This window comes from Trachurus trachurus, assembly GCF_905171665.1.
Source record: "Trachurus trachurus genome assembly, chromosome: 5".
Taxonomy (NCBI): domain Eukaryota; kingdom Metazoa; phylum Chordata; class Actinopteri; order Carangiformes; family Carangidae; genus Trachurus; species Trachurus trachurus.
Genome location: NC_139896.1, coordinates 29,167,054 through 29,180,309, shown reverse-complemented (window position 1 = coordinate 29,180,309; position 13,256 = coordinate 29,167,054). Strand labels below are relative to the sequence as shown.

General features: G+C 42.8%; 1 protein-coding gene across 1 annotated transcript in view; it reads left to right on the top strand.

The window, feature by feature from the left end:
- Positions 1–13,256, top strand: part of wnk2 (WNK lysine deficient protein kinase 2) — a gene marked incomplete at both ends in the record, with an annotated part of 30,127 nt that overhangs the window by 3,833 nt on the left and 13,038 nt on the right. Inside the window, 8 exons of the mRNA XM_083972242.1 lie at positions 1,602–1,774; positions 2,396–2,616; positions 3,841–3,998; positions 6,308–6,396; positions 6,626–6,845; positions 7,656–7,908; positions 9,060–9,367; positions 12,055–12,162. Of these exons, the coding sequence (XP_083828368.1) occupies positions 1,602–1,774; positions 2,396–2,616; positions 3,841–3,998; positions 6,308–6,396; positions 6,626–6,845; positions 7,656–7,908; positions 9,060–9,367; positions 12,055–12,162 (1,530 nt within the window). The remainder of the gene's footprint in view (positions 1–1,601; positions 1,775–2,395; positions 2,617–3,840; positions 3,999–6,307; positions 6,397–6,625; positions 6,846–7,655; positions 7,909–9,059; positions 9,368–12,054; positions 12,163–13,256) is intronic.

Here is a 13,256-nt window from a genome sequence, read left to right as displayed (position 1 = left end):
CATAATCTGCTGGTAAACTGTTTTAAAGAATAAGGCAACATGGACGGAGAGATGGGATGAAGTGTAATACGTTTGTTCTGAGTAAGAATCAGCATTATGAGGGTGTTTAAAGCAGGAGGCGTATCCTTCACGATGCTGCACACAATCCAAGATGCATTAGGTTGCATACTGCATAGGCCCCTCTGGGCTGTGAATGAAACCTAATTCCCAAGCATCTGTCAATAATCAATGACAAGAGATGTACAGGAGGTTATTTAGCCTCCAAGACATTTAAATGCACCCTCATTGTCCCCCATTAAAATGTGTCAGTGAAAGACAAGAAGAAGGTAAACCTGGAGGCCGTGTCGCAGTGGTAGTGGCTAAAGCCAATGGGTTGTATCTGCTGCCACACTGACAGCAGAGAAACAGAAATGCAGAGGATGTTTGCTGTTAGCTGTTTTACTATTTATACAACAGTCCAGGGAAGACAGGGCCAAAATATTGATCCAGCATACACAGATTGACTCAAGTTTGAACACCCAAAGATGTAAGATCTTAACTTACAGTAAAGTATGTTTTTTTATATATTATGGGCTTGTGATGAAAAGCGATTTATTTCCAGTTTACCATTACAAACTCTTAATGGTCTCTTTTTGTTCCATTATTTACCAGATTTGATAGACTGTTTCTACGTTGTAAAACCAGATTAAATGCAGCTTTCATTTATCAGCCCTCTGAAAATAGAGTCTGCATTCTACTAATAGGTGTGAGGGGTGTTAGTGCTGTGTGTGTGTTTTAAACACAGTGAGGACAAAAAGAATAAATGGTTCAGACCCCCATGTCTACCCACTCAAAATACCAAGATTGTGTTCACTCTAAACGTGAGCCACAGGCAGTTCTGACAGAGGCCCACCCTTCAGTCAAAGGTCCAGAGTGTAAAATGGGGGTAAAACCGTGATACCTTTAGCATTCAGATTCTAGATTACAGCCCCTCACCCCTCCCGTCGGCAACGTGACGGTGGCCTCCGAGGACAAAAAAACTTGTTTACCGCGACTGGGATGACTGGGAGTATTTCAGGAGCATGAAGGAGGTGAAGATCTAAACCATTTTACCATTCCTACTCCTTCTTTCCTTCCGCCTTCTTCTTGGTTTATTTATGAACGTGAAACTCTTGAAACGTGCTCTCTGGTTGGCTGGATTTTCCGTTCAGACTGCCGTACAAACATGGCGGCGCAAGATGGCGACACTCTCTAAAGCAAGACCCTTGCTATATTTAATAATATATAATATAATAATTATAAGGCTACGAAAACCAAACAAATGTTATTTCATAGTGATTATACACATGTACAAATATATTCATGGGTAGTATATTCAGATTTTGCCAATAAACCCTGCCAATTATTACACACTGGACCTTTAACACTTTATATAACAATAACTCAGAAAATGATAATTTGCCCCCCTCCACCCAAACTTGTCACATTTAGTCAAATTAACTTTTCCTGGAGCTTCTTCTTTCATAATTCTCCAGAACACTGGGGGAAAAAATGAGTGGGCAAACTTGGGATTCATGATTTCTCATTTTAAAAATGTAATTGTCCTTCATCAATTTTCTCAGGAACGGAAACTGTCCAAAGCTGAGAGACAGAGGTTCAAAGAGGAGGCCGAGATGTTGAAGGCTCTCCAGCATCCCAACATTGTGCGATTTTATGACTTCTGGGAATCACCGGTGAAAGGGAAGAAGTGCATCGTTCTGGTGACGGAACTAATGACCTCAGGGACACTCAAAACGTAAGAACCACGAGACAAACACTGACATGTCTTTGTATGTTTCCCACTTATTTCTTTTAAACTTTATATTTGGCTGTAAATCACTGTCCATAAGATGCAAATATGAATCTCTCTTATTGCTGCTTCTTACAGGAATGACCATTAGACTGTCTACGTCATGTGTATCAAGTTTCATACCAACTAAATGACACCGTTACAGTAAATCTAATGCAAGACTGTGTGGAGACTGACGCTCCAATATATTATTCATATAAAAAAAACAACATAATGAATAGCTGTGATTTTGCATTGTTTTTCTCAGTCAAAATGTAATTAGCTGAACTTAATTATTCAACTTACATAATGAGCAACACAATGGGACTTATTTTTTAGGTAGTCAAAATGAAGAGATTAGTTTGAGAAGGGAATAGTCATCAGAAATTTCTATTAAATGTGTGTTTGCAGCTGTTGTTTAATGAAGGCAATAACAATTAACAATAGAGAGGCAGCTAATTGGAAACAGTTTATCAACACAGTGGCTAGTGAGGGACAGACCATGATATGTCAGTTTGCCAAATACTATCCGAAATGTCCCACCTGCAACATGTCTGTCATGGTAACGGTGTTGGTATTTTCTCCCAGGTATCTGAAACGCTTTAAGGTGATGAAGCCTAAAGTTCTTAGGAGCTGGTGCAGACAGATTCTCAAAGGTCTCCACTTCCTCCACACGAGGACTCCTCCAATCATCCACAGAGACCTGAAGTGTGACAACATCTTCATCACAGGCCCCACAGGCTCTGTCAAAATAGGAGACCTGGGCCTGGCAACACTGAAGAGGGCCTCCTTCGCTAAAAGTGTTATTGGTTAGTCGGTTTTATTGTATTGTGACTTTATTTCAAACCTCCACTAATTCCAAGTCATGATTATGGTAACCTGATAAATGTTACTACAATATTCACTTTTTTAAACACTGTTTTGGTCAGTTCATAGCTGATAGGTGCATGACAGGTAGTGTTTAGTAACTTTTCCCCTAACTAACTTTGCCTGCTGCAGCCTCAAAAGAAGTTTTGACAAAAACGCTTGAAAACAGTCGATTAATATTTAATAATGGGCTGTAAAAAAAAAAAAAAAAAAAAGATGACCTGAGTGACACATAAAAGTTCCTCAGAGCTGAGAAGCTGGCTGATAAGTCGATATGTTATGTTATTAGATGTTACACACAGGAATAAATAGATCCTTCCCAATGCACAGATTTGGTAATATGAAATAAATATAGAAAATAAATGAACCTCTTTACAGCCAGTTGTTGACATTTTTGCACTTTTGCACAAAAACCAGCATAGATTATACTTTAAAGGGATATTCCGGCATAACTTTAACCCATGGTCCAACGCACCGTGACAACGAGTTAGACCCCCCCTCGAGAGATGAAGTCTGCTAACCGCTAGCTTCTCTAGTTGTAGCAACTTTAGCAAAAACCGCACCATAACAAACAGCACAGTATATTGATCCACTGGCAACCGATCAAAAAGCCACTCATAGTCATAGCCACAAATAATGCTCAGAACAGCACCAAACATCATCAACAGTACAAACAGGGTCCCAGCACGTAATACGAGGCATCAAACATCTGTTAGCTTAGCCTGGTTTCTATTGAAAAGAGACGAAAACACCTCACCCACTCTGCTCCAGTTATACGCTATGCAGCAACTTTCCGCGTCCAGCATAGAGTCCAGGCACTGACAACACAACAACTGGTTTCAGCGGCCACGGGCAGGCAGTGACCACACTGACCACTTGATTCCCCCAGGTCCAACACATAGACTCCACCGGGCAGATACTTTCAGTAATCTCACATTATTGTGTTCAAATTGAACAGAATATACATAATTTACATTTTTCCCCTTACAGCTAATTCTGTCAGCTGTCACTGACTGCACAACTAGGAAATTATTGGAATCATGTTTTAGCTGGTGTGTTGAATTTCAGTCCTTGACACTGGTATTGATCCCAGTGAAATAGGATGAAACACTGATAACGGTGTGTGAGTTCATTATTTATCACTGTCTCTTGAATTAATTCCCCAGGCACTCCAGAGTTCATGGCCCCGGAGATGTATGAGGAGCATTATGATGAATCTGTAGACGTGTATGCCTTTGGGATGTGTATGCTGGAGATGGCCACCTCAGAATACCCCTACTCCGAGTGTCAAAATGCTGCGCAGATCTACCGCAAAGTCACCAGTGTGAGTTCACATTCAATGCTTGTAACTGATGTCAGTGCTACTTCAACCATTGTGAGTCATGTGTTGGAAAAAGTTTTGAAGTTCGTAAGTTAACTACCCTGTTGCCCATAAAGTTAGAATAATTTTGTTTTCAGACACATCCCTCTTTTTATTCCCATTATTAAAAAGCTAAATGTATCAGCAACACAAGTGGAGAAGGTTGTGACAGTAGTGCCTCAAGTCTGCTAACACTAACTAACATTAGTCACGAAAGCTGCTGCTCATGTGAGCAATACAAGGTTATATTGGCAAATCACAGAGTATTGTTTAAAGAATTCAACTTTTTATTTCTCCTCATAAAAAAAAAGTTGAATTCCCCCCGTAACCACCACATTTTTTTATGACTTGGTTATAGCCTAATGTGCAGCAGTGCTCCTAAAGTAGTCTTGTGCAGTAGGCTAACTCTCAAAAGGATATTTCAACATTTTGGCAAATACCTATTGCCATAATCCCTATAGTTTTAGGAGTAGGTTCATTACCTTTAATTGTCGGTGCAAACTGTTTTGAGATAGGCGGGGCAGAGACGTGAGCTCTGCACAGTGCGCGGTATTTTCGCCTTTCCCTCATCAAACTCATCAAATACACAATCCAACAACAAGGTAAATACGTAACCAGAACTACATTCCAGACACGGCTGCGTGGCAGAGTGACTTCAAGATTCAAGATTCAAGATTCTTTATTTGTCACATGCAAAGTTAAAGTGTACACTAAATGAAGTCCTGACTACACCCCCCAGACTGTGCTGTCCCTCATATAAAAACATATTAAAAGAAATTGTAAATATAAATAACATTCGATAATATGACAACAACAGCAGCAAGTAGGCATTTCAGTATAAAAAACATCCAATTAAAAAGCAGCTCAAGTGCAAACCAAAGGGCATAAAGTGCATGGGCAGAAAGGTTAAAAAGATAGGGAGATGATCATGGCATGTTCTGATTCAGGAGCCTGACAGCTTGTGGATAAAAACTTCTTTTCAGTCTCTCTGTCTTCGCTGCAATGCTCCTGAACCTCCTGCCTGATTTCAAGAGCTGAAACAGCCCATTGCAGGGGTGGAATGGATCCTTTAAGATCCTGACAGCCCTACTCCAGCATCTCTTCTCATAGGTTTCCTGCAGGGATGGAAGGGCTGATTTGCAGCATCGCTCTGCTGCACGTACCACTCTCTTGAGGGCCTTCCTGTCCTGCTCGCTGCTGTTACCGAACCATGAGGCGATGCTCTGAGTAAGGATGCTCTCCACAGTGCCAGTGTAGAATGCTCTCAGGATGGACGGGGGGGCACCAAACCTCCTCAGCTGCCGGAGATGGTAGAGCCGCTGATTTGCCTTTTTGGTCACACCCTGAATATGTGTGGACCAGGTCAGATCCTCTGAGATTTGTACTCCTAGATACTTGTAGCATCTCACCCTCTCCACTGGGTCCCCGTTGATAGATAGGGGGGTGTAGGAGTGATTTCCCCTCCTGAAATCCACCACTAGCTCCTTCGTTTTGCTGATGTTTAGTTGTAGAAAGTTAGTCTGACACCAAGATGCCAGACTTTGCACCTCCCTCAGGTAGGCTGATTCATCATTGTTATGAATGGTCCCCAGCACTACCGTATCATCAGCAAATTTAATGATGGAATTAGAGCTATAGGTGGCTACACAGTCATACGTATACAAAGAGTACAACAACGGACTGAGTACACACCCTTGGGGGGCTCCCGTGCTAAGTGTTATGGGAGATGACACATGATTGCCCACCTTTACTACCTGAGATCTGCCTGTGAGGAAGTCTAAGACCCAGGCACACAAGTTACTGCACAACCCCAAATCACTCAGCTTAGAGAACAGTCTATGGGGGTCGATTGTATTAAAAGCTGAACTGTAGTCTATGAACAACAGTCTCACATAGTTCCCATTTTTCTTGTCCACATGACTGAGTGTGGTGTGCAGAACATGCTTCAAAATGCTTCATGTGTCGTAGTGTTATACGTTATTATTTCACAACATGGCGAATGGAGTTGTTGGATTGTGTATTTGATGAGTTTGATGAGGGAAATTATTGAGTAGAAATACCATGAGCCTCCTTTCTGTTAGCTGAGCAGCTCGCGTCTCTGCCCCGCCGATCTCAAAACAGCTTGCACCAACAATTAAAGGTAATGAACCTACTCCTGAGACTATAGGGATTATGGCAATGGGCCAATTTGCCAAAATGTTGAAAAATCCCTTTAATAATAATGATAATCTCTTGGCTAAATTGAGACATGTTAATGCTGGTTTGTTTTGCAGGGGGTGAAACCTGCCAGCTACAGTAAAGTCAGCGACCCTGAGATTAAGGAAATAATAGGGGAGTGCATATGTCACAGGTGGGAAGAAAGGTGAGTGGAGCAGGATCTTTGACACCGTCTCCGTGCTTGTGACGCATTTTCTATGTAGATAGGGGCTGTTTTTGTTTTTGTTGCCTGCAGTGTGACATGAATGCCGGTATGAGACTGACACACTTTCTGCTGCAGTGACGGCGTTCCTCTATGTTGTCTAGCCTCATTGTCTCTGGGATGTTCAGTCCGGGTCAGGAGCTGGTGTTTTATTTGTGTACATTTCCTGCAGGTACTCCATCAAGGACCTCCTGAATCATGCATTCTTTGCAGAGGATACAGGTGTGAGGGTGGAGCTCAATGAGGAAGATGATGGGAAGAAATCATCTATTGCTCTAAAGCTGTGGGTCGAGGATGCCAAAAAGCTGAAAGGAAAATATAAGGACACTGGAGCCATTGAATTTACTTTCAACTTGGTGAACGAGGTGCCAGAAGTTGTCGCCCAAGAAATGGTGAGCAAATATTTTGAGTTACAAACAGAATATTTGTAATTTGTGAACATTAATAGACCCTTAATGTAGAGTTTGACGCTTTTCTTATTAGGGGTTCATTTTATTTTATGTTGTAACAATAATAAGTGTGAAACCAGGCTAATCAGGAATTCCAAGGAAGCAATCTGTCTCCTCTTTAGACTGGTTTAAATGTCCCTGCTCTCCTCTGACCTTGTCTTTTGTTGTAGTTCCCACTTGTCGACTTGGCCCAAGCCATTGAAAGTAGATTGGCTGGCGAGTTTTATTAGAATCCTTGGACAATTTAAAAAGTATTAGTTATTCTTTCTGTTGTTTATAATAACAGTACAATTTAACAGTTACTGGTAAATGTTGAACCACAGGTTAACATGGCTACAAACAAACTGGCTGGTGATTTGAACACAGTTTCTGTGCCAATGATAGGTGGTTGTGGTACAGTATAAGCACTGTAATACACATGGAGGTAGTGGAGAAAATGAAACGAGGTGCCTCTGATATAGTATTATTGTGGATTAAGTGGTGAGTAACATGTATTAGCACTATGCACTGTAGTCTGAGTGTCTTCTAATGATGCGGTTGTCTTAATCTCAGCCTCTTGTAATAAGGTGTCATGTAACTGCGAGTTGGTCAGTGGTCTGTAATGTAGTGTGTGTAATGATAGACTTAAAGCATGTACTGTATTGACTGAAACTGGAGTTGGTCTGTTGATTTATCACATACATAAATTGCTGAATTACAATCCTGATGGAGTTTGCCTGGATCTGCGCCTGGTGTCTCACCTGTGTCCCGTAGGTTGAATCCGGTTTTTTCCTGGACTGCGATGTGAAGATAGTTGGGAAGTCCATCCGGGACCGCGTGGCCCTCATCAAGTGGAGGAGGGAGCGGACCGTGTCACCGGGAAATGGTGAGACTCAGCAGAACCTGCTGCAGGTGCCCAGCACCGGTGTGCCACAGGGAGCCACGTTAGCGGCTACAGATTACGAAGACCAAGAGGTGGAGCCACAGACCCTGACCTGCACTGTGCCAACCACCACATCTACAACATGTGAGAGCCTGAGCAGAAGCACACATGACCAGTGATGGGAATAACGGCATTATAAAATAACAGTGTTATAAAATAACGGCGTTACTTACGGTGCTACTTTTTTTCAGTGACGAGTAATAAAAACAAAGTTACTGTTTCCCCTGTTATAACGCCCTTACCGTTACTGAAACGCGCTGTTACTCGCCGTAACTTGACTAAAGAATTCCTGTCACAAAATAATACACCTGTTAAGATGTATGTTATATAGGCTAGCCCAGGGTTTCCCAAACCTTTCCATGGCAAGGCCCCCCCAATAGCATTAGCTTCTGGCTGGGGACCCCCTTTGCAAACCCACTGAGTTTTGAAACAGTTAGCAATTAATGGTCATGATGTCATGAATGATAATTTGTCTGGCAGGCAATTAGAGAGATGAACATGGCAAATAAGGTTTCAATATGTTATATTATCATGAAAAAGATTTTATAATAATGCACAAAATACAATTATTTTATTTTATTTTGTTATTTGCATTTGTTCTCATCTTCACACAAATTTGCTGAGGAACCCTTAGGAACCCCTGGTGGCCCCCACACTCTTTTTTTTTCAATCCATCAACTAGTTGAAAAACAGCTGTTTTGTGAGTGAGTTGGTTAGTTCCAGATAAACAGCAGTTTATGGTTATGGTTAGGGGGTTAGGGTGGCGAGTCCAAGTAATTTGAGATGTTTGAGCATTTTATATAAAGTAACACAATAGTTACTTTTCCTGGTAATTAGTTACTTTTATAATTCAGTTACTAACTCAGTTACTTTTGGGGGCAACTATAGTAACCATAAATAATTTCTTTTTAAAAGTAACGTGCCCGACACTGCACATGACATGAACTTATTATACGATATGCAGCCTCAGCCTCTGGTCATAAATCTAACCACCGGTCCAACCCACTCAGCCTTCAGTTGAGCTGCTGACTATGACGTAAAGTGCCTAAATTGGTATGCATGAATGTTGGAGGAAAACACAACCTCTGACCAGCAGCTATTAGTCAGCAATGAGATATCATCAATTTTAATGACACACTACTCTACTGTCTTCTCCCACTGTCCTTCCTCAGTGTGTGTCCTTCCTGCAGAAGGCACCACCATGAATCCTAATGCTTTATTGTCTGTTGTTCCAGCTGACAGTGGAGTGATCTCGACTATGCAGTTAGAAGATCTCAACAATCAGCAGAATGGGACCTACCAATCCCTTCCAGAGCCCATCTCCACAACCCAGATGGTCTACAGTCCCCCGGCGCAGGCTGACCCTCAGCTGCACCAGGGGCCCTACCAGCAACCCACAGCACAGGCCTCACATGAAAACTACACACAAGTATCCACGCAGTTACACCAGGGAGCCTACCAGCAACCCACAGGTCAGCTGCATCCTGGGGCCTATCAACAAACAGCAGCACAACTGCACCAGGGGCCTTATCAGTCTCAAGCAGTGAGTAAAAGCATGACTCATTTCTGTTTTTTTTTTTTTCATTTCATCATTTTGGCAAATTCTCCTATTGCCGTAATCCCTATAGTTTTAGGAGTAGGTTCATTTCTTTAAATTGTCGGTGCAAGCTGTTTTTAGAACGGCGGGGCAGAGACGCGAGCTGCACGGTATTTCCACGTTTCCCTCACCAAACTCATCAAATACACAATCCAACAACTCCAAAACGCTCTCATGGACAAGTTGTGACCTGCACATTCACCACGCTATGAGATAATAATGTAACGTTACGAGACGGAGTTGTTTTTGAGGCAAATGCGTAGCCGGAACGACACTCCAGACACGGCTGCTGGGCGGAGTGATTTCAAAAGCAAGTAGTTCAGAGTATTTGCTTTATGTTTCATAATGTTACATAATTATACGTTTTTATTTCAAAGCGTGGTGAATGTGCAGGTCACAACTTGTCCACGAGAGCGTTTTGCAGTTGTTGGATTGTGTATTTAGTTTGATGAGGGAAACGTGGAAATATTGTGTGCCTCCGTTCTGAGCAGCTCGCGTCTCTGCCCGGCCGATCTAAAAACAGCTTGCACCAACAATTTAAAGAAATGAACATACTCTTAAGACTATAGGGATTATGGCAATAGGAGAATTTGCCAAAATGTTGAAATATCCCTTGAAGTTCTTTTGGCTTTTTCACATTTTTCTGAAATAACAACATATTTATTTCTTTTTTTGCAATGATACCTGATCAGCGTCACAATAGCGAGCCCTTTGTAGGCCATGACAGCCTGCTCATCACTGAGTGTTTTAGGCGTGGAAGCGCCTCCGTGGTTGAGATGTTACGGTGTAGGACACACCCTCTCACCGAGACACCGTATCCAAGACCCTGCCCAAGTCCATCACAGGATTTGACGTCCACAAATAGCACAGAGAGCTCAATGCATGCCACAGACTACCCATGCTCCAGCTCTGCCCACAGTCCATCATTGTTATCTCCTCTCCTGTCCCCCCATCGACACTCTGATCATGACTCAGCGAGTCGTTTTAATTCACCACCTCCCTCAGAGCTCCATCAGAGCGCCCCCCGCAGCCCACAGACCCACCGGCACTGCAAGGCATGTATGTCTCTTCTCCTGAGAGACAGGATGAGGGAAGGTGGATCTCTGAGAGACGTACGCTCTCTCTCCGCATACACGTTCACTCCCATCTCTAGGCCGGGCTCACCCCCGACTCCTCACCGGTCAAGGACTCCATCAGTCACTCTACCTCCTCTTTCTGCATCCACCTCTCCCCCATCATCAAATTGTCAAACAGCTCCGCTTAACTCAGCTTCACATCTATCCCCACCCTCACAAGTGGTGCTCCCATGGAGTTTGTACGAAGGAGATGCAGATCTCACTCTTCTCAACCACTGTCTCCATCACATCGTCAGTCGTAGGACCAGCTCTCCCATCCTCTCTGAGAGAGTCATTAATCATCCGACGCACAACCACGGGGAGGCTGACGGTGCCACCTCCTCTGCATTTGAGCATAGAAACAAAAGTCAGAGCCTGGAGGTCCCTCTTTTCTGTAGTCCAAATCTGGACAGGAACCTGACGTTACTGCAACAGAACACCAAAGGCAGACTGGATCCACCGGTATGTTAGAGAGAGAGAGATTTCATTTAGGCTAAATACACCGTAGCACCGGCCTGCTGCATCGTTCACCAGTCTGGCAGCTGCTTTGCTCCCATGGCTTTTCCATGATAATAGCAAAGTTCAACAGTCGGTCCCTGCTTCTGCTTAATCCCAAATAAGGGCTTAATTTCTGGTCTCAATTTTAGATAAAGTCAGAACATTGTAGGATAGTGTGGCAGCATACAAAATAACGCACTAGGGCACATGCAGTAAAAATATTGGGTGGCTGAAGATAGATTAACGCTTTAACTCCCCCTTTTCATTCCATTTTACTTTCTTAAAGGGATAGTTCAACATTTTGGCAAATTCGCCCCATTGCCATAATCCCTATAGTCATGGCAGTAGGTTTGTTACCTTTAATTGTCAGTGCAAGCTGTTTTTCGATCGACATGGCAGAGATACAAGCTGCTCAGCTAACGCTACGGAGGCTAATGGAATATCTGGGTTTCCCTAATCAAACTCATCAAATGCACAATCCAACAACTCCAAAATGCTCTCATGGAAAAAGTTGTGACCTGCACATTCGCCACGCTATGAAATAAGAACGTATGATTATCTGACATTATGACATGCAAAGCAACTACTTGTCGCGTAACATTCCATTACTGTTTCATAGCGTGGTGAATGTGCAGGTCACAACTTGTCCATGAGAGCGTTGTGGAGTTGTATTTGATGAGTTTGATCGGGGAAACCCAGAAATACCATATGCCTCCATAGCGTTAGCTGAGCAGCTTGTATTTCTGCCCCGCCGATCGAAATACAGCTTGCACCGATAATTAAAGGTAACGAACCTACTGCTATGACTATAGGGATTATGGCAATGGGCGAATTTGCCAAAATGTTGAAATATCCCTTTAAACCTCACTGCTCCCTCGCTTTGACACACTGAACATTATAACCTTGCGCTGGATTTATTGTAGCAAATATCCAAACATCATCTTCTGTGCCATAGTGAGTCATATCAGCCGCTCTCACAGGGCTCCAATAAATGTCATCTCTCTTATGTGTTTCTGACAGACAGTTTCTGCTCCGGCTACGCCAGCCCCTACTGCACTCCAGAGTAGACAGACAGCACAGAGCTTCCCAGCTGCAGCCCCCACTCTACAGACACCCAGCCAGGAGCAGGTACTGCATGCATCTGACTGCGACAGGCCTTGGCAGCAGCTGTAGTGAGAGACTCAGATCAGAATCGGAAAGAAATAGTTTGGAAGTCACCTACAGTACTGCTGCCCAGTCAGAGCCACCTTCCTGGGTTATATACATATTCCTATTATTTATTATCATTAGCTACTAGTAAAACAGCTACAACAAATTCAAGATAGATAGCCTCACTGACTAAGAGAGCAGTGGAAGTGGAAGTGGAACATAAAAAAGAGTTTAGTTTGCTGGCTGTCTGAAATCAAATAGCAGATATTTTGTTTACAGTGAGTTAGCAGGTTTGGAATGCAGGCTGGGTGTGTGTGTGTGTTCACTGGCTGCTTCATTAACTTTCGCTTATTTCACATCCAAAATGATCAACAGTGGAGTGGGCACTCTGTGTCAGATGCTGAAACACACATACATACGAGGATTTAACGTGCAGTGTAGAGGCTCCACCCACCTGTCTTTGTAGGGAATCTGTGTGTGAGGTGGGTAAAGAGTCCCCCTCCTACATTCTTTATCTACTGTATATCTATATCTGTATATGTGTGTGTATATGTGCATGTGTATTCATATGCACATATACAGGCACATCTCAATAAATGGGAATTTCATGTAAAAGTTAATTTATTCCAGTAGTTCAATTCAAATAGTGAAACTCTTTATATGAATTATATAGATTCATGCATTTAAATGCATTTGAATCAATGTTTTACCGTTGACGGTGTGGTTCTACATAGATGCAGATTGTTCTGTGACGTCACACAGCTGTCTCGGAGTCTCTGTCTCGGAGTGGGAGCTCTGACTCTAGGTGGCGTTCGATTGCACTTTTTCAAGTAGGAGGTTGGAAAGATCCGAGTTCTGAGTTGTCTCGAACGCAGCATTAGTCTGGTTCTGTAGCTCCACTATCATGACCTCCATCATATTCTACTTAATTGAGAGGCACCTGTATATTCACACGTGTGCACATGCACACACACACTTATATACACACATATACTGTATGTTTGTATGTGTCTATGTCTGTGTGTGTGTATGTGAATAGCTTTTCATTAGCTTTGTGTTCCTTCCCATTTGTC